General features: G+C 37.7%; 1 protein-coding gene across 4 annotated transcripts in view; it reads left to right on the forward strand.

Moving 5' to 3' along the window:
- Window positions 1-21,371, forward strand: part of ZNF782 (zinc finger protein 782) — a 64,075-nt gene that overhangs the window by 13,052 nt on the left and 29,652 nt on the right. For all 4 annotated transcript variants that reach the window (XM_070459478.1, XM_070459477.1, XM_070459476.1 and 1 more), the window contains one exon: window positions 10,985-11,111. In XM_070459478.1, the coding sequence (XP_070315579.1) occupies window positions 10,985-11,111 (127 nt within the window). The remainder of the gene's footprint in view (window positions 1-10,984; window positions 11,112-21,371) is intronic.

The following is a 21,371-nucleotide window of genomic DNA, read 5'->3' on the forward strand; positions in this document are numbered from 1 at the left end:
GCTCTAGGTTCATTCACCTCACTACAACTGTGTAAAATTTGTTCCTCTTTACACTGACTAATGTTCCATTGTATATATATCACATCATCTTTCTTAATTCATCTGGTGATGGATATCTAAGTTGCTTCCATGTCCTGTTGGTGTCGTTGTTCAGTCACTAAGTTGTGTCTGACTGTTTGTGAGCCCATGGACAGCAGCATGCCAGCCTCCTCTGTGCTTTACTATATCCTGGAGTTTTGCTCAAACTCATGTCCATTGAGTCAGTGATGTCATCCAACAATCTCATCCTCTTTTGCCCCCTTCTCTGCCTTTCTGCAGTCTTTCCCAGCATCACAGTCTTTTCCAATGTGTTGGCTCTTTGCATCAGGTGGCCAAATTATTGGAGCCTCAGCTTCAGCGTCAGTCCTTCCAGTAAATATTCAGGGTGGATTTCCTTTAGGGTTGACTGGTTTGATCTCCTTACTGTTCAAGAGACTCTCAAGAGTCTTCTCCAGCACCACAGTTTGAAAGCATCAGTTCTTTGATGCTCAGTGCTCTTTATGGTCTAACTCTCACATCCGAACCTGACTACTGGAAAAAACCATAGCTTTGGCTATACAGACATTTGTTGGCAAATTGATGTCTCTGCTTTTTAATACACTAAGTTTGTCATAGCTTTTCTTCCAAGAAGTAAGCATCTTTTAATTTCATGGCTGCTGTCAACCATCTGCAGTGATGTTGGAGTCTAAGAAAATAAAGTCCATCACTATTTCCATTTTTTCCCCCATCTATTTGCCATAAAGTGATGGGACCAGATGCCATGATCTTAGTTTTTTTTAGTGTTAAGTTTAAGCCAGCTTTTTCACTGTCCTATTTCACTTTCATCAAGTGGCTCTTTAGTACCTCTTTGCTTTCTGGCATTAGGGTAGTATCATCTGCATATCTGAGGTTGTTGATATTTCTCCCAGCCATCTTGATTCCAGCTTGTGATTCATCCAGCCTGGCATTTTACATGGTGTACTCTGCATAAAACTTAAATAAGCAGGATGACAGTATACAGCCTTGACATACTCCTTTCCCAGTTTTGAATCAGTCCATTGTTCCATGGCCAGTTCTACCTGTTGCTTCTTGACCTGCATACAGGTTTCTCGGGAGACAGATAAGGTGGTCTGTATTCCCATCTCTCTTTAAGAAATTTCCACAGTTTCTTGTGATCCACACAGTCAAAGGCTGTAGCATAGTCAATGAAGCAGAAGCAGATGTTTTCCTGGAATTCTCTTGCTTTTTCTCTGATCCAATGGATGTTGACAATTTGATCTCTGGTTCCTCTGCCTTTTCTAAATCTAGCTTGTATATCTGGGAGTTCTCAGTTCACATATTGTTGAAGCCTAGCTTGAAGGATGTTGAGCATGATCTTGGTAGCATGTGAGATGAGTGACATTGTTAGACTCATTCAAGTAGTTTGAACATTCTTTGGCATAGCTCTTCTTTGGGATTGGAATGAATACTGACCTTTTCTAGTCCTGTGGCCACTGCTGACTTTTCCAAATTTGATGGCATATTGAGTGTAGCACTTTAACTGCTTCATCTTTTAGTATTTTAAATATCTCAGCTGGAATAATATCATCACCACTAGTTTTTTTTGTAGTAATGCTTCCTAAGGTCCACTTGGCTTCACCTCTAGGATGTCTGGCTCTAGGTTTGTGACGACACCTTCATGGTTATCTGAATCATTAAGACCTTTTTTGTATAGTTCTTCTTTGTTCTTGATATCTCTTCTTAATCTCTTCTGCTTCTCTTAGATACTTTTTTCTGTCCCTTATTGTGCCCATCTTTGCATGAAATATTCCCTTGGTATCTCTAATTTTCTTGAGGAAATTGCTAGTCTTTTCCATTTTATTGTTTCCCTCTATTTCTTTGCATTGTTCACTTAAGAAGACTTTCTTATCTCTCCTTGCTATTCTTTGAAACTTTGCATTCACTTGGGTCTATCTTTCCCTTTCTCCTTTACTTTTTGCTACTCTTCTTTTCTCAGCTATTTGTAAGGCCTCCTCTGACAGCCATTTTGCCTTCTTGGATTTCTTTCCTTTGGGATGGTTTTGGTCACCACTTCCTATACAATGTTATGAACCTCCATCCGTAATTTGTCAGGCACTTTGTCCATCAGATCTAATCCCTTGAATCTATTTGTCCCTTCCACTGTATGATCAAGGGATTTCATTCAGTTCATACCTGAATGGCCTAGTGGTTTCCCTACTCCCCTAAATTTAAGTCTGAATTTTGCAATAACGAGCTCATGATCTGAGCCATAGTCAGCTCCCAGTCTTGTTTTTTTGACTGTGTAGAGCTCCATCTTTGGCTGCAAGAAATATAATTAATCTGATTTAGGTATTGACCATCCATTGATGTCCATATGTAGAGCCGTCTCTTGTGTTGTTGGAAGAGGGTGTTTGCTTTTATCAGTGTGTTATCTTGGCAAAACTCTTGTTAGCCTTTGCCCTGCTTCATTCTGTACTCCAAGGCCAAACTTGCCTGTTACTCCAGGTGTTTCTTGACTTCCTACTTTTGCATTCCAATCCCCTATGATGAAAAGGACATCTTTTTTTGGTGTTAGTTCTAAAATGTCTTGTAGGTCTTCATAGAACTGTTTAGCTTCAACTTCTTTGGCATTATTTTCTGGGGCATAGACTTGTATTACTGTAATGTTGAATGGTTTGCCTTGGAATTGAACCTAGATCATTCTGTCATCTTTGGGATTGCACCCAAGTACTGCATTTCAGACTCTTGTTGACTATGAGTGCTACTCCATTCCTTCTAAGGGATTATTGTCCACAATAGTAGATTTAATTGTCATCTGAATTAAATTTGCCCATTCCCTACCTAAATGTTGATGTTCACTCTTGCTATCTCCTGTTTGACCATGTACACTTTACCTTGATTCCTGGACCTAACATTCAGGTTCCTATGCAATACTGTTCTTAATAGCATTGGACTTTACTTTCACTACCAGATACATCCACAACTGAGCATTATTTCCACTTTGGCTCAGCCTCTTCATTCTCTCTGGAGCTATTTCTTCACTCTTCTCTAGTAATATATTGAACATCTGCCAACCTGGGGGGCTTATCTTCCAATTTCATGTCTTTTTACCACTTCATAGTGTTCATGGTGTTCTCAAAGCAAGAAAAATGAAGTAGTTTGACATTCCTTTCTCCAGTGGACCATATTTTGTCAGAACTCTCCACCATGACCCATCTGTCTTGGGTGGCCCTGAATGGCACGGCTTATCGTTTCATTGAGTTACATTGAATTACAAGGCTGTAATTGATGTTATCATTTTGGTTCACTTTCTGTGATTGTGGTTTTCATTCTGGAGGCCATGGGATTGCAGTTCCTGCTTCTTCTGTCTACCCTCTGATGGATGAGGATAAGAGGCCTGTGCAAGCTTCCTGATGGGAGGGAATGGCTGTGAGGATAACTGGGTCTTGCTCTGGTGGGCAGGACCCTGCTCAGTAAATCTTTAATCCAATTTTCTGTTCATGGGTGGGATTGAGCTCCCTCCTGTAGTTTGGCCTGAGATGGACCCATCCTGGAGTCTGCATTCTCTATGTAGTGCTAATGTTGACCTCCTCCAAGAGGACTTATGCCGACACACCGCACCTAGCAGGACTTCTGCTGCCAGTGCCCTTGACCCTGCGGCAGGCCACTGTCAACCTCCACCTCTGCAGGAGACTCCCGCACACTCACAGGCAAGTCTGGCTCAGTCTCTTGTTGGGTCACTGCTCCTTTCCCCTGAGTCCTGATGCTTTCCAAGAGTCTCTGTTTCCCTAGTCCTCTGGAAGTTGTTCTGTAGTCAAATTGCACTGACCTTCAAATCTGGGGATTCCTGGTCTCTTTGTCAGATCCCCAGATTGGGAAGTCTGATGAGGGGCCTACAACCTTCGAATCGCATTGAGAACTTCTTTGTTATAGTTGTTCTCCAGTTTGTGCATCACCCACCTGGCGGCTCTATGGTAGGGCTCCAGGCTCTATGCTAGGGCTAATGTCAACACATTGCACCTCCCAAGACTGCTGCTGCTAGTGCTCCTGTCCCCACAGCAGGCCGCTGCTGACCCACATGTTCTCAGCAGACCCTGAAACACTCACAGGCAGGTCTGGCTCAGTCTCTTGTGGAGGTCACTGCTCCTTTCCCCTGGGTCCTGGTGCGCACAAGATTTTATTTATGCCCTCCATGAGTCTCTGGCAGGTATGGGGTTTGATTTTAACATGATCGTGCCCCTCCTGCCATCTTGTTGCAACTTCTCCTTTGTCCTTGGACGTGGGTTATCTTTTTTTTGGTGGGTTCCAACATCCTTCTGTCAGTGGTTGTTCAGCTGCTAGTTGTGATTTTGATGTTCTCATTGGAGGAGAAGGGTGCACATCCTTGTACTCGGCCATGTCCTGGCTATTGTAAATAGTGTTGTATGAACATTGGGGTGTGTGTCTTTTTGAATTGTCATGTTTTCATGCTATATGCTCAGTAATGGGGTTGCTAGGTCCTATGGTAAATTTATTCCTGGTTGGTTAAGGAATCTTCATGATGTTCTCTGCAGTGGCTGTACCAATTTACATTCTCATCAGTAGTACAGGAGGGTTCCCTTTCTCCACATCCTCTCTACCATTTATTGTTGGTAGGTTGTTTGATGATGACAATTCTAATTGGTATGAGGTGATACCTCATTGCAGTTTTGATTTGCATTTCTCTAGTAATGAGTGACATTAAGCATCTTTTCACGTGTTTGTTGTCCATCTCTATGTCTTCTTTGGAGAAATGTCTGTTTAGGTCTTCTCACTTTTTTTTTATTGGGCTTTGTTTTTCTTATATTGAACTGTTTATGTATTTTGTAGATTAATTGTTTGTCAGTTACTTTGTAATTATTGTCTCCCATTCTGAGGGTTGTCTTTTCATCTTTACAGTTTCCTTTGCTGTGTAAAAACTTTTAAGTTTAATAAAGTTCTATTTGTTTATTTTTGTTTTTATTTCCCTTGCTCTAGGAGGGGGTCAAAGAGGATCTTGTTGTGATTTATGTTAAGGAGTGTACTGTCTGTGTTTTCCTCTAAGAGCTATATATTTTCTGGCCTCACCTCTAAGTCTTTAATTTAACTTGAGTTTGTTGTTAGGAAGTGTTCTAATTTCATTCGCTTACATGTAGCTGTCCAGTTTTTCCAGCTAACAGGCTTATCTTTTCTCCATTGTATATTCCTGCCTCCTTTTAAAAAAATAAGGTACTCATGGGTACACGGGCTTATTTCTGGGGTTTCTGTCCTATTCTGTTTAGCTGTATTTTTGTTTTTGTGCCAGTACCATATTGTCTTTGTAATAGCTTTGTAATATAGTCTTTGTATATATATATAGACTTAGTATAATATAGTCTTTGTCTTTGTAGATTTTGTAATGTAGTCTGAAGTCGGTAACATTGATTCATCTATCTCCATTTTTCTTTCTCACAATTGCTTTGCCTATTCAGGGTCTTTTGGGTTTACAAACAATGTGTAAAATTTTTTGTTTTAGTTCTGGGAAAATTCCATTGGTAATTGGATAGGAATTGCATTGAATATGTTGATGACTTTGGGTAGTATTCTTAAATTTTCACAATATTGATTCTCCTAATCTAAGAACATGGTATATCTCTCCATCTGTTTGATCTCTTTCATCAATATCTTATAGTTTTTTGCATACATGTCTTTTATCTCTTTAGGTAGGTTTATTCCTAGACATTTTATTCTTTTTGTTTCAGGGATGAAAGGGGTTGTTTACTTTCTGATTTCCCTTTTTGATTTTTTATTGTTATTATAGGATACAAGGGATTTCTGTGTATCATTTTGGTTCTGCAACATTACTGAATGCATTGATTAGCTCTAGCAATTTTCTGGTGGCATCTTTAGGGTATTCTATGTTTAGTATCATGTCATCTGCAGATAGTGAAAGCTTTGCTTCTTGTTTTTCAGTCTGGATTCCTTTTATTTCTTTTTCCTTTCTGATTGCCATGGCTAGGACTTCCAAATCTATATTGAATAATAGCGGTGAGAGAGTCAATTCCTAGGCAGGTTGATAAGAAGTCTGAGGTCCCCGAGGAGGAGAAAGGGGTCTTGGGCTCTCAAAGCAGAGATAGGGGTCTGGAATTCTCAAGGAGGAGGAAAGGACATCTTTTTTTTCTTCTATATTCCTTAGTCTGATGATTACACAACAAACAACTCAGTTTAAACTCTGTACTAAGGACTGATGTTGAAGCTGAAACTCCAATACTTTGACCACCTGATGCAAAGAGCTGACTGATTTGAAAAGGCCCTGATGCTGGGAAAGATTGAGGGCAGGAGGAGAAGGGGACGACAGAGGATGAGATGGTTGGATGGCATTACCGACTCAATGGACATGAGTTTGGGCAAACTCCGGGAGTTGGTGATGGACAGGGAGGCCTGGTGTGCTGTGGTTCATGGGGTCACAGAGTCCGACATGACTGAGCGACTGGGCTGAACTGAAGGATTATGTAACAATAATGTATCCTGCTTGAGGACAGTTTCTCCTTCCTGAAAACCTTCTGGCTAATCCTGTTATCTTAAAATGTAAACTATGGGAGTGGGTCTAGTAAGATTTTTACAACCTTGAGACATTCTTTTGATATTGTAATAACTAATTATATGCAGATGACACCACCCTTATGGCAGAAAGTGAAGATGAACTAAAAAGCCTCCTGATGAAAGTGAAAGAGGAGAGTGAAAAAAGTTGGTTTAAAGCTCAGCATTCAGAAAACTAAGATCATGGCATCCGGTCCCCTCACTTCATGGGAAATAGATGGGGAGACAGTGGAAACAGTGTCAGACTTTATTTTTGGGGTCTCCAAAATCACTGCAGATGGTGATTGCAGCCATGAAATTAAAAGACGCTTACTCCTCGGAAGGAAAGTTATGACCAACCTAGACAGCATATTAAAAAGCAGAGACATTACTTTGTCAACAAAGGTCCGTCTAGTCAAGGCTGTGATTTTTCCAGTAGTCATGTGTGGATGTGAGAGTTGGACTATAAAGAAAGCTGAGTGCCAAAAAATGGATGCTTTTGAACTATGGTGTTGGAGAAGACTCTTGAGAATCCCTTGGACTGCAAGGAGATCCAACTGGTCCATCCTAAAGGAGATCAGTCCTGGGTGTTCATTGGAAGGACTGATGCTGAAGCTGAAACTCCAATACTTTGGCCACCTGATGCAAAGAGCTGACTCATTTGAAAAGACCCTGATGCTGGGAAAGATTGAAAGCAGGAGGAGTAGGGGACGACAGAGGATGAGATGGCTGGATGGCATCACTGATGTGATGGACATGAGTTTGAGTAAACTCCTGGAGTTGGTGATGGACAGGGAGGCCTGGCGTGGTGCGATTCATGGGGTCGCAAAGAGTCGGACACAACTGAGCGACTGAACTGAACTGACTGAATAACTAATTTAAAAAGTATGTAACTCGGCTGCTAACACTAGCAAGGGGAGCATTCTGCATCCCCCTTCTGATGTCTATGTCAGAAGCTTTCTCTGTCCCTTTTCTTACTTTAATAAAACTGCCACACAAAAGCTCTTTTGAGTGATCCAGCCTGGTCCTTGGTCCCAAAGCTAAATCTTCTTCAGAGATCACAAATCTGACGTCATTCACTGTAAGCTATCGGTGGCACGAGTGGGCGCCCATGTCATGTTCCTGATCTTAGAGGAAATGCTTTTAGTTTTTCCCCATTGAGAATGTTGTTTGGTGTGGATTTGTTGTATGTGGCCTTTATTATATTCAGATAGGTTCTTTCTATGCCAGTTTTCTGGAGAATCTTTATCATAAATGGGTGTTAAATTTTGTCAAAAGCTTTCTCTGCATCTATTGAGATGATCATATGGTTTTATTTCTCAATTTGTTAATATGGTCTATCACATTTATTGACTTATGTATATTTAAGAATCCTTGCAGCCCTGGGATAAACCCCACTTGATCATGGTGTAGGATCCTTTTAATGTGTTGTTGGATTCTGTTTGCTGTAATTTTTTTGAGGATTTTTGCATCTATATTCATCAGTGATACTGGCCTGTGATTTTCTTTTTTTGTGGTATCTTTGTCTCGTTTTGGCATCAGGGTAATAGTGGCCTCATAGAATAAGTTTAGGAGTATTCCTCCTTCTGCAACTTTTTGGAAAAGTTTGAGTACAATAGGTGTTAACCATTCTCTAAATGTTTGATAGAATTTGCCTGTAAAGCCATGTGGCACTGGGTTTTTGTTTGTTGGAAGATTTTTGATCATGGTTTTGACTTTGGTGCTTGTGATTGGTCTGTTCATATTTTCTGTTTCTTCCTGGTTCAGTTTTGGGGGTTATGCTTTTGTAAGAATGTGTCCATTTGTTCCAGGTTGTCCATTTTTTTTGACATATAGTTGCTCATAGTAGTAGTCTCTTATGGTCCTTTGTATTTCTGCATTGTCTGTTGTAGCTTCTTTTTCATTTCTAATTGTATTGATTTGAGTCTTCTCCCTGTTTCTTTGATGAGTCTGGCTAATTGTCAATTTGGTTTATTGTCTCAAAGAACCAGCTTTTAGTTTATTGAACTTTGCTCTTCTTTCATTATTTTTTCATTTATTTCTGCTCTGATCTCTATGATTTCTTTCCTTCTACTAATGTCATCAGATTTTTTGTTCTTTTTCTAGTTTCTTTATATTCTAAGGTTAGGTTGTTTATTTGATGTTTCTTATTTCTTGAGGTTGACTTGTATTTCTGTAAACTTTCATCTTAACACTTCTTTTATTGCATCCCATAAGTTTTGAGTTGTCTTTTTTGGGGGTAGTACCATACTGTTTTGATGACTATAGCTTTGTAGTATGATCTCTAGTCAGGTAGCCTGATCCCCTCTCCCCATCCCCCCAGTTCTGTTTTCTTTTTCAAAATTACTTTGTCTATTCAGGGTCTTTTGAAGATATTTGATTTTATATTGTCAAATTTAGCATTTTTTTCTTTTATGCTTTGTTGATTTTTAGTCATTGTTGGGCCTTATCCACTATAATGATATAAAAGAATTGTTCTGTGTAGTCTTTTAGAATGTGGTTTATTTTTTTACATTTAAATCTTGAATATATTTTAATTTTCCCTGTTCTGTGGTGTGATATATAGACCTCTGTTTTCCAGATGGCCATCTGTTTATCCAAATGACATTTGTATCCAGACTTTTCTCACTCATTAAATGATGTTATCTGTATTCAAATAGGAAAGTGATTCTGTTTATCATTCTTCCTGCTATCCACTTTCTCTAGTTTAAGTTTAGACATCTGTCTGGGCTCTCACTAGTGCACTGCTCCTTTTGCCCACTTCTACATTTGTATTAGACTGTGGGCAATAGTGTTGTAATTTTTTTTATCTAGTATTACCTTACCCTCTATCTTCCAGAATTTTTTCAAAATTCAGGGCTTGTGCTGGGATGTTTTTCTGCATTCCTCTTTTGTCATATTTTTATTACTTTAAAAGTTTTGTATTGTACCTGAATGTGTTTTTGGAGACAGGAGATATAAGTATATGTGTTTAGTCTATTCCCTTAGACTAGAGAAACAATTTTTGGTTGTAATTCTCTCTACTTTTAGTTTTCAGTACTGTTAATATTTTTGTTTTCTCTTTTTACCACTGGGAATTTATTTCTCAGCCTTCCTGGCTTATCTTTATACCTTACTTTTAAATTTTGCTATTCTCTTGAATTTATTCCTTGGTTGTTTTCTTTCCTAAAATTTCTATATCCTTTCTGAACCAGCCCTTTTTCTCTAATGACTTCAATTACCATCTTAAGGACTAATGTCTCCTAAATCCTTTTTTTCATTTTAGACCTCCCTTCTCCATTCCAGGATCATGCAGCCAATGATGAAATAATTCAATTTGTAAATTCCACAGGTATTTTGAGTACAGTTGAACAACATCTACTCTCTGTAACCCAACCTCTGATTCTTATTTATTTTTCCATTCTCTGTGTATGGCATCAGCATCTATCAATTGGTTGTGGAGTATTTCTTTGTATAGCTATACAAAAAAACATAGTGACCAGATTTTTTTCCTCTAAGGATTAATTCCCATTCTTTATCTTTGTTGCTTTGCCTTAGGATAGATCATCCCTAAAACTGGGTAGTTTGTTTTGTTGCTGAAGATATTGTCCACTATTCATATAGAGTGGTAGTTCCTAATGAGGAGAGATTTTTCTTCGTAGGAGACATTTGCAAGTATTTGAAAATATTTTTAATTGATGCTATTGATATCTGATTAGTAGAAGTAGGGATACTGGTAAACATCCTGGAATACACAGGACAGTCTTCCACAGAAATAGCTTTATCTGGTCCAGAGTGTCAGTAGTGCCAAATTGAAGAAACCCTGTTCTAGAGCAAAGGCAGAGTTGCTCATCTTTTATAGCATTTTGTTTTAAACTCTAAACAGTTAAACATATGTTAGGAGAAAACCATGGTTTGAAAGTATACACTCACCCCAGTGTTCACTGCAGTGCTGTTTACAGTAGCCACAGCCTGGAAGCAGCCTAAATCAAAGAATCTATATAGGTGTGGGGCATATGTGCAATGGAATGTTACTCAGCCATTAAAAAATGAAATAATGCCATTTGCAGCATCATGGATGGAAAGGTGGGGAGGGAGGGATAAATTGGGAGTTTGGAATTGACATATACACACTGCTATATTTAAAATGATAATCAACAAAGACCTACTGTATAGCACAAGGAACTCTGCTCAGTATTCTGTCATAACCTAAATGAGAAAGGAATTTGAAAAAGAAATATATATATGCACATATATATATAAATCTCTTTGCTGTACACTTGAAACTTATAGAATATTGTAAATCACCTATAGACCAATATAAAATAATAATTAAAACATAAACAGAAAACATAGTAAGAGTTAGTTTTCAAAAATATTTTCCACGTCCTGATTCTGAACCCTCAGATTGAGTAGAAATATATTGTTACAGGCATCAGTGTCATTCAAGGATGTGACCGTGGAATTCACCAGGGAAGAGTGGCATCAGATGGACTCTGCTCAGAGGATGCTGTACAGAGATGTGATGCTGGAGAACTACAGCCACCTCGTCTCAGTGGGTGAGCAGACCTTCCCATGCAACTTCCTCAAGAATGCAGATTCAGTTTATTCTTTTTTAAAATATTGATCACTTTTATTGAGGAATATTAAATGAAAAATAAAATTCAGCATTTCATTATACAAATCAATAAGTTTAAAAAGTTACACACAAAAAAAAAGTTATGCAGTAGATTACCATCATCAGAGTCATGGTTTGGAATATTTTCATCATCCCCCCAAAATTCCTTGTACCCCTTTGCAGTGAGTCCCTTCCTCTCATACCTCTTCTTAGATGCCAAGCAATCACTGATCTATTTTCTATTTCAATGCTTTTTCCTTGTTTTGAATCTTATATAAATGAATTTATATATAGTATCTTGTGTCTGACTTCCACATTTAGCATGATGCTTTTGAGACTCCTGTGTGTGGATCCCCAATTTATTCTTTTTATCCTGAGTAGAATTCTTTTGTGTGCATATACCACAGTTTGTTATTCTTTCAGCTCATGGATACATGGGTGTTTTTCTAGTTTGGAGCTGTTATGGATAAAGGTTGTATTAACATTCACATATAAGTCTTTGTGTCAATATGTTTTCATTTCTTATGTAAATACCTAGGAGTGGGCTTACGTAGTCTTCTGGTAAGTTTATATGTAACTTATTCAGAAAGTTCCAGATGTTTCCCCATTGGGTCTACTGTTTTTCATGCCTGTAAGCAATGCCTAAGAGTTCTCATTGCTGTTTGGTTACCAGCATTTGGTTTGGTAAGTCTTACTATTTTTAACCATTGTAGTTGATGTCTAGTTGCATCTTATTGGATTTTAATTTGCATTTCTCTGGTAATTAACAATGTTGAACTTCTTTTCATGTGCTTTTTAACCATTCATAATCTCCTTTAATGAAGTGTTTCATCAAATTTCTTGCCCATTTTTTTTCATTTTGGTTTTTCGTTTGGGTCTTGTTGAGTAGAAGGAGTTCAGATATTACCAGATAAATGTTTTGAAAATGTTTCTTCTCCAGGTCTGGCTTGTATTTTTAGAAGAAAATGTTTACAGATGGTTTTGGTTTGTATATATACTTAAAAAGTTTTTGTATGACATGATTAAGATTCAGGGATTTAAAACAATTATATTCTTCATGTTTCCCCTAGTAGTTATATCTTACATAAATATAGTATAGTCTTAACACAAGGAAATAGGCATTGGTGCAATGAATGTGAATAGCTCTGTATCATTTTTTTACTTTATAATTTTTTATTGAAGTGTGGTTGATTTATAATATCATGTTAGTTTCAGGTATACAGCAGAGTGATTCAGTTATATATTCTTTTCCAGATTCTTTTCCCTGATAGGTTATTACAAAATACTGAGTATAGTTCTCCGTGCTACAGAGTACATCCTTGTTGTTATCTGTTTTATACTGGGTTGGCCAAAAGGTTCATTTGGTTTTTTCCCATAAGATGGCTCTAGGAGTGCTTTAGTTGTCTTTAATGTCATTCTAAACCAGTTTGTTAAATTTTATTGTGACAGCTGTCATACCAGCATCTATTTTAAAAAAACTTACCAAAATTGGTGAATTTTTGTGTAGCCATTTTAATATTGAAGACAGAAGAAAAAAGCAACAGTTTTGACATATTGTGCCTTATTATTTCAACAAAGGTAAAAATGCAACTAAAACACAAAAATAAATTTGTGCAGTGTATGGAGAAGGTATTGTGACTGATCAAACATGACAAAAGTGGTTTGTGAAGTTTTGTGCTGGAGATTTCTTGCTGGACAATTCTCCATGGTCAGGTAGACCAGTTGAAGTTGATAATGATCAAATAGAGACTTAATTGAGAAGAATCAATGTTATACTGTGCAGGAGATAGCTGACATACTCAAAATATCCAAATCAAGATTTGAAAGTCATTTGCACCAGCTTGGTTATGTTAATCACTTTGACGTTTAGGTTCCACCTAGGCTAAGTGAAAAAACCTTTTTGACCGTATTTCACATGTGTTTCTCTACTGAAACCTAATAAAAATGTTCCATTTTTAAAACAAATTGTGATGGGTGTTGAAAAGTGGATACTGTACAATAAATGTGGAATGGAAGAGACTGTGGGGGCAAGTGAAATGAACCACCACCAATCACACACCAAAGGTGTCTTCTTCCAAGGAAGATGGTGTTGTGTATATGGTGGGATTGCAAGGGAATCCTCTGCTATGAGCTCCTTCTGGTGAACCAAACAATTAAATTCCAATAAGTATTGTTCCTAGTTAGACCAACTGAGAGCAGCACTTGATGAAGAGTGTCCAGAATTAGTCAACAGAAAATGCATAGTCTCCATCAGATAATGCAAGACCACATGTTTCTTTGATGACTAGGCAAAAACTGTTACGCTTTGGCTGGAAGTTCTGATTCATCCACCATATTCACCAGCCATTGTACCTTCAGATTTCCTTTTATTTTGGTCTTTACAAAATTCTCTTAGTGGAAGAAATTTCAACTCCCTGGAAGACTGTAAAAGGAACCTGGAACAGTTCTTTGCTCAAAAAGATAAAAAGTTTCGGGGAAATGGAATTATGAAGTTGCCTGAAAAATGGCAGAAGGTAATGGAACAAAACAGTGAATTCATGGCACAAAAAAGTTCCTGGTGAAAATGGAAAATTTGTCTTCTTTTTTAAATCAAAGGAACTTCTTAGCCACCCCAATACATAGCAGTGTGTATAGGTTAATCCCAAACTCCTAATGTATCCCTTTCTTCTCCTTTCCCCTCTGATAACCATAAGTTTGTTTTCTGTGTCTGAGTCTGTTTCTATTTTGAATTAAGTTCATTTGTATCTTTCTTTTTTATTCTGCACAAAGCATATTTCATGATATTTTTCTTTTTCTATCTGGCTTACTTCACTTAGCATGATAATTTATAGGTCACCTATTTGTCTGCAAAAGACATGATTTTATTCTTTTTATGACTGAAAAATATTTCATTCTGTATATGAGATTTTATCTATATCTGTCTATCTTACCACAACTTCTTTATCCATTCATCTATGTATGGACATTAGGTTGCTTCCGTGACCTAGCTATCTTAAATAGAGGTGTGGTAACATTGGAGTATATGTATCTTCAAAGCATGGTTTTCACCAAATATACGCTTAGGATTTGGAGATGGAAGTGGCAACCCACTCCAGTATTCTTGCCTAGAGAATCCTGTGGACAGAGGAGCCTGGCAAGGCTGCAGTCCATGGGGTTACAACTTAGTGACTGCGCACATGCCTAGGATGTGCTTCCATGGATCATATGATAGCCCTATCATTTTTAGTTTTTTAAGGAACCTCCCTACTGTACTCCATAGTGGCTACACCAGCTTACATTCCCACCAGCAGTGTGGGAGGATTTTTTTCTCCAACAGCTTCTCTAGCATTTGGTACTGATAGATGTTTTGATGATGGCCATCCTGACTAGTGTGAAGTAATAACCTCATTGTACTTTTGATTTGCATTTCTCTGATAATTAGTGATATTCAGCATCTTTTCATATGCTTGTTAGCCATCTGTACACCTTCTTTGGAGAAATGTCCATTTAGGTCTGACTATTTTTTTATTGAGTTGCTTGGTTTCTTTTGTTACTGAGTTTCATGAACTGTTACGTGTTTTGGAAATTAACTCCTTGTTGGTAGCATCATTTGCAGATATTTTCTCCCAGTTTGTAGGTTGTCTTTCATTTTTATTATGGTTTCCTTTGCTGTGCAAAAGCAAAAGTGTCGTTAGGCCCCATTTGTTTATTTTTGTTTTTATTTCCATTACTGTAGGAGACAGATCCAAAAAAATATTGCTGCAATTTATGTCAAAGAGTGTTCTGCCTGTATTTTCCTCTAGGATTTTTATAGTACCCAGTCTTACACTTAGGTCTTTAATCCGTTTTGAGTTTATTTTTATTGAGTTTATTGAGTTAGAGAATGTCTATAATTTCATTGTTTTCATGTAGCTGTTCAGTTTTCCCAGTACCATTTGTTGGGGAAGAGACTGTTTTCTCCATTGTATAGTCTTGTCTCCTTTGTCATAGATTAATTGACCATAAGTGTGTGGGTTTATATCTGGGTTTCTATCCTCTTCCATTGATCTCTGTGTGTTTTTGTGCCAGCACCATGCTGCTTTAATGACTGCAGCTTTATAGTCGGGTCTGAAGTCAGGGGCCCTGATTCCCCCAGCTCAGATTTTCTTTCTCAAGATTGCTTTGTCAAGTTTCAGAATCTTTTGTGTTCCCATTCAAATAAAAAAGACTAGGTTCTAGTTATGTGAAAAAAGCCATTAGTAATTTGATACAAATTGCATTGAATCTGTAGATTGCCTTTGGCAATATGATCATTTTGAAAATACTGATTTTTTTCAATCCAAGAACATGGTATATCTTTCCATTTGTTTATGTCATCTTCTCTTTCTTTCATCAGCATCTTGTATCAACAGTTATCAGAATACAGGTCTTTTGCCTCCTGAGGTAGTTCTATTGCTAGGTACTTTATTCTTTTTGATGCAGTGCTAAAAGGATTGTTTCCTTAATTTCCTCTTCTGATCTTTCCTTGCTAGTGTATAGAGATGCATAGATTTCTGTGTATTAATCTTGTATCCTGCAACTTTATTGAGTTTATATGTAAGCTCTAGTAGTTTCTTCTGTGTATTCTTGCCACCTCTTAATCTCTTCTGCTTCTGTTAGGTCCTTGCTGTTTCTGTCCTTTATTATGCCCATCTTTGCATGAAATGTTCCTTTGGTATCTAATTTTCTTAAAGAGATCTCTCGTCTTTCCCATTCTATTCTTTTGTATCTCTCCTTGCTATTCTTTGGAATCTACATTTACTTGGGTATATCTTTCCCTTTCTCTTTTGCCTTTTACTTCTTTTCTTTTCTCAGCTTTTTGTAAGGCCTCCTCAGACAACCATTTTGCCTTCTTGCATTTCTTTTCTTTGGGATGGTTTTGGTCATTGCCTTCTATGCCTTATTGAGAACCTCCATTCATAGTTCCTCAGGCACTTTGTCTAGCAGATCTAATTACAAACCTCCATCCATTGTTCCTCAGGGACTTTGTCTATCAGATCTAATCCATTGTCTAACGTATTTGTCACTTCCAGTGTGACATAATCATAACAGACTTGATTTAGATCATATCTGAATGGCCTCATGGTTTTTCCTACTTTCTTTAAGTCTGAATTTGGCAATAAGGAGCTCATGACCTGAGCCACAGTCAGCTCCAGGTCTTGTTTTTGCTGACTGTGTAGAGCTTCTCCATCTTTGGCTGCAAGGAGTATAATCAATCTGATTTCAGTATTGACCATCCAGTGATGTCCATGTGTAGAGTTGTCTCTTGTTTGTTGGAAGAGGGTGTTTGCTATGATCAGCATGTTCTCTTGGCAAAACTCTTGTTTGTCTTTGCCTTGCTTCATTTTGTACTCTAAGGCCAAACTTGCCTGTTACTCCAGGTATCTCTTGACTTCCTACTTTTGTGTTCAAATCTCGTATGATGAGAAGGATATCTTTTTTGGATGTTAGTTCTAGAAGGTCTTGTAGGTCTTCACAGAACGTTCGACTTCAGCTTCTTCAGCATTAGTGGTTGAAGCATAGACTTGGATTACTGTGATGTTGAATGGTTTGTGTTGGAAATGAACAGAGATCATTCTGTCAAATTCTTGTTTGCTATGAGGGCTACTCCAACCCTTCTAAGGGATTCTTGCCTACATTAGTAGATATAATGGTCACCTGAATTAAATTCTCTCATTCCTGTCCATTTTAGTTCACTGATTCCTAAAATGTTGATGTTCACTGTTGCTGTCTCCTGTTTGACCACATCCACTTTACCCTGATTCATGAACCTAACATTGCAGGTTGCTACTCATTATTGTTCTTTACAGCATCAGACTTTGCTTCCACCACCAGACACATCCACACATGAGCATCATTTCTGCTTTGGTTCAGCCTCTTTATTCCTTCTGGAGCCATTTCTTTCCTCTTCCCCAGTAGCGTATTGGAACCTACCAACCTGGGGACTCATCTTCCAGTGTCATATCTTTTTGCTGTTTCATGCTCTTCATGGGGTTCTCGTGGCAAGAATACTGAAGTAGATTGCCATTTCCTACACAGAAGAACTATATTAAAAAGGTCATCATGACCCAGATAGCCATGATTATGTAGTCACTCATCTAGAGTTAAGTCATAGTGTAGTTGAAGTCAAGTGGGCCTTAGGAAGCTTTACTATGAAGAAAACTAGTGGAGATGATGGAATTCCAGCTTAGATATTGCACATCCTAAAAGATGATGCTGTTACAATGCTACACTCAGTCTGCCAGCAGATTTGGATGTCAGCAGTGGCCACAGGACTGGAAAAGATCAGATTTCTTTCCAATCCCAAAGAAGGGCAATACCAAAGAATGTTCAAACTACTGTACAGTTGCACTCATCTCACATGCTAGCAAGGTCATGCTCAAAATCCTTCAAGCTAGACTTAAATAGTATATGAATCAAGAACTTCCAGATGTACATGCTGGATTTTGAAAGCAGAGGAACCAGAGATCAAATTGCCAAAATCTGTTGGGTCATAGAAAAAGCAAGAGAGTTCAAAAAAAAAATCTACTTCTACTTCATTGACTATGCTAAAGCCTTTGACTGTGTGGATCACAACAAAGTGTGGAAAATTCTTAAAGAGATGGGAATACCAGACCACCTTACCTCTCTCCTGAGAAACCTGTAGGCAAGTCAAGAAGCAACATGGTACAATGGACTACTTTAAAATTGGGAAAGAAGTATGTCAAGGTTCTGTATTTTCACCCTGCTTAGTTAACGTCTATGCAGGATACTTTATGTGAAATTCTGGGCTTGATGAATTACAAGCTGGAATCAAGATGGCTGGGAGAAATTGCCTCCCAGCAGTTTCATTCTGGCATTCTGGGAGAATGGCCTCAGATATACAGATGACACTATCCAAGTGGCAGAAAGCCAAGAGGAACTAAAGAGCCTCTTGATGAAGGTGAAAGAGGAGAATGAAAAAGCTGGCTTAAAACTCAACGTTCAATAAACTAAGGTCATGGTGTCCCCATCACTTCATGGCAAATTGATGCAGAAAAAAATGGAAACAATGGCAGATTTTCTTTTCTTGGGCCCTAAAATCACTGCAGATGGTGACTACAGCCATGAAATTAAAATATGCTTGCTCCTTGGAAGAAAAACTATGACAAACCTAGACAGTGTATTAAAAAGTAGAGACATCACTTTGCCAACAAAGATCTATATAGTCAGAGCTATGGTTTTTCCTTTGATCATGTACAGACATGAGAGTTGGGTCGTAAAGAAGGCTGAACACTGAAGAATTGATGCTTTAGAACTGTGTGCTGAAGAAGACTCTTGGGAGTTCCTTGGACAGCAAGGAGATCAAACTAATCACTCCTAAGGGAAATCAACCCTGAATATTCATTGGAAGGACTAATGCTGAAGCTTAAGCTTCAGTACTTTGGCTTCCTGATGCAAAGAGCCAACTCATTGGAAAAGACCCTGATGCTAGAAATGATTGAGGGCAGGAGGAAAAGGAGGCAACAAAGGATGATATGGTTGGATGGCATCACCGACTCAATGGACATGAGTTTGAGCAAACTCTGGGAGATAGTGAAGGACAGGGAAGCCTGGTGTGCTGCAGTCCATGGGATCGCAGAGTTGGACATGACTTAGTGACTAAACAACAACAATAAAGGAGTATTCTGGTAGTATTTTTAGGATTTTCTGTTTATAGTATCATATCATCTGCAAACAGTGATAGTCTTACTTTTTCTTTTTAAATTTGGATCTTTTTTTTTCTTTTTCATCTGATTGCTATGTTTAAGAGTTTCAAAACTATGTTGAATAGAAGTATCAAGAGTACACACTCTTGTCTTGTTCCTGATCTTAGAGGAAATCCTTTCAGATTACAGCATTGTATATGATGTTAGCTGTGGACTTGTCATATGTGGCCTTTATTGAGGTAGGTTCCCTCTGTGCCTGCTTTCTGGAGAGTTTTTATTGTAAATGGAAGGTGAATTTTATCAAAAGCTTTTTCTGCATCTGTTTAGGATCACATGGTTTTTATTCTTCAGTTTGTTGATGTGTATTACACTGATTTGTGGTTATTGAAAAATCCTTGCATCCCTGGGATAAATCCCACTTGATTATGGTGTATGATCCTTTTAATGTATTGTTGGACTTGATTTGATAGTACTTTGTTTAGAAAGTTTGTATCTATGTTCATTATTGATACTGGCTTTCTTTTTTGTGGTGTCCTTGTACAGTTTGGGTGTCAGGATGGTGGTGGCCTCATAGAATGAGTCTGGAAATGTTCCTTCCTCTGCGATTTTTTGAAATAATTGCAAAAGGATAAGTGTTAGCTCTTCTCTAAATGTTTGCTAGAATTCACCTGTGAAGCTATCTGGTCCTGGACTTCTCTTTGTTGGGAGTTTTTTTAAACACAGATTCAATTTCAATACTTGTAATTAGTCTGTTTATATTTTCTGTATCTTCCTGGTTCACTCTTGGGAGATTTTACCTTTTAAGAATTTAACTGTTTCTTCTTGGGTGTCCATTTTATTGTTGATTTTGTTGGCTTATAGTAGTCATTTATGATCCTTTATTTCTGTGGTGTGGGTTGTAACTTCTACTATTACAATTCTAATTTTATTGATTTTTGGCCCTCTCTTTTTTCTTACTATGTCTGAGTGAAGGTTTATCAATTTTGTTTTTCTTTTTAAAAAAGAAGGCTTTTTAGTTCCAGGTCAGACTCTGGCAACATCACCAGTTGAAATAGCTCCAGGCCTCCTGTGGGTTTTTGGTTGACCACGAGTAGCCAGCTGGCCTTTAAATCCCCATCTTTTCATGACACCTTGAAAACCTTTACCAATAGTTTTGGCTGTGACATCCACATATTGTCCTGGGCGAAAGTGAGCAGCATGAAGAGGAGTGCCTGGCTTAATAACAGCATTATCTGTTACGTTAAACATTTTAACTTTCTGCTTTGGTGGCAGTCCAAGTTCTTGGTAAAATTCCAATATAGATATAGATTTATGGAAACGTGACACAGTTTTTCCTCCTACAGTCAGGGCTGCCATTTTTCCATTATGATTTTCCTTTGGAGTATATTTTAGGACGTGACAGTCTTTTTTTTTTTTTTTTTTCCATTTCTAATCCTATTAGGACATGACAGTCTTGTACCTGAAGTAATGTGACCACATGCTTCTTACCACCTTTGGTCCATAAAGGCATCATGCCTAACTTCAGTGCAATAAGGCCCACTCTAGAGGAAGCTGGTTCCCAAGAATGTATACTGTGTTATCTAGGATTTATAAATTTATAACATAAATTTATATTATTTATATAATGCTGGCCTCATTCAATTTGTTGAAAATTTTTTCCATCTCTTCTGTTTTCTGGAAGAGACCATATAGAAGTTTTGTTTATTCTTCTTTAAATATTTGGAGGAATTCCCTAGCAAAAGCACCAGAGCCAGGAGATTTCCTTTTTGGATGTTTTAACTTACTCAGTTTCCTTAATAGTTAGAGTACTATTTAAATTGAGTCTATTAGATTTAAAGTGTAGAGTTTCTCATATTAATTCTCTTATTTTCATTTTAATGTCTGTAGGATCTGTATTTATATCCTTGTTTTATTCATCATGTTGATAATTTGTTCCCTCTCAAATAAAATTTGTCAGTTTCATTGCTTTTTTCAACCAGCTTCTGTGTCTCAACTACAGACTCTTCTCTGTAGTTTTTCTGTTTTTAATTTCACTGATTTCTGCTCTTTATTTTTTTCCTTCTGTTTAAGTTGGGTTGTAGTCTTTTATAGTTTCTGCCTGTGAGACTGTTTTAGATGTTTCTTTTCTAATGTAATAATTTAATGATATAAATCTCTCTCTCTTCACTGTTCTAGCTGCATTATACAAATTGTATATAAAGTCACTAAAACATTTTTAATTTATATCTCCTTCTCTGATAGAATTATCACATGATATATGATCTTGAAGAAATGAAATTAAAGTGTAATAACTGTTTGCTGTTGTTCAGTCACAAAGTCATGTCTGACTCTTTGTGACCCCATGGACTGCAGCACACCAGGCTTCCTGTCCTTCACTGTCTCCCAGAGTTTGCTCAAACTCATGTCCATTGAGTTGGTGTTGCCATCCAACCATCTCACCCTCTGCCTTCCCCTTCTCCTCCTGCCCTCAATTTTTCCCAGCATCTGGGTCTTTACTTAATACCTACTATTTGGTAGACCCCTTTACAGTCTTGAAG

Source organism: Odocoileus virginianus, chromosome 31 (assembly GCF_023699985.2).
Source record: "Odocoileus virginianus isolate 20LAN1187 ecotype Illinois chromosome 31, Ovbor_1.2, whole genome shotgun sequence".
Lineage (NCBI taxonomy): Eukaryota > Metazoa > Chordata > Mammalia > Artiodactyla > Cervidae > Odocoileus > Odocoileus virginianus.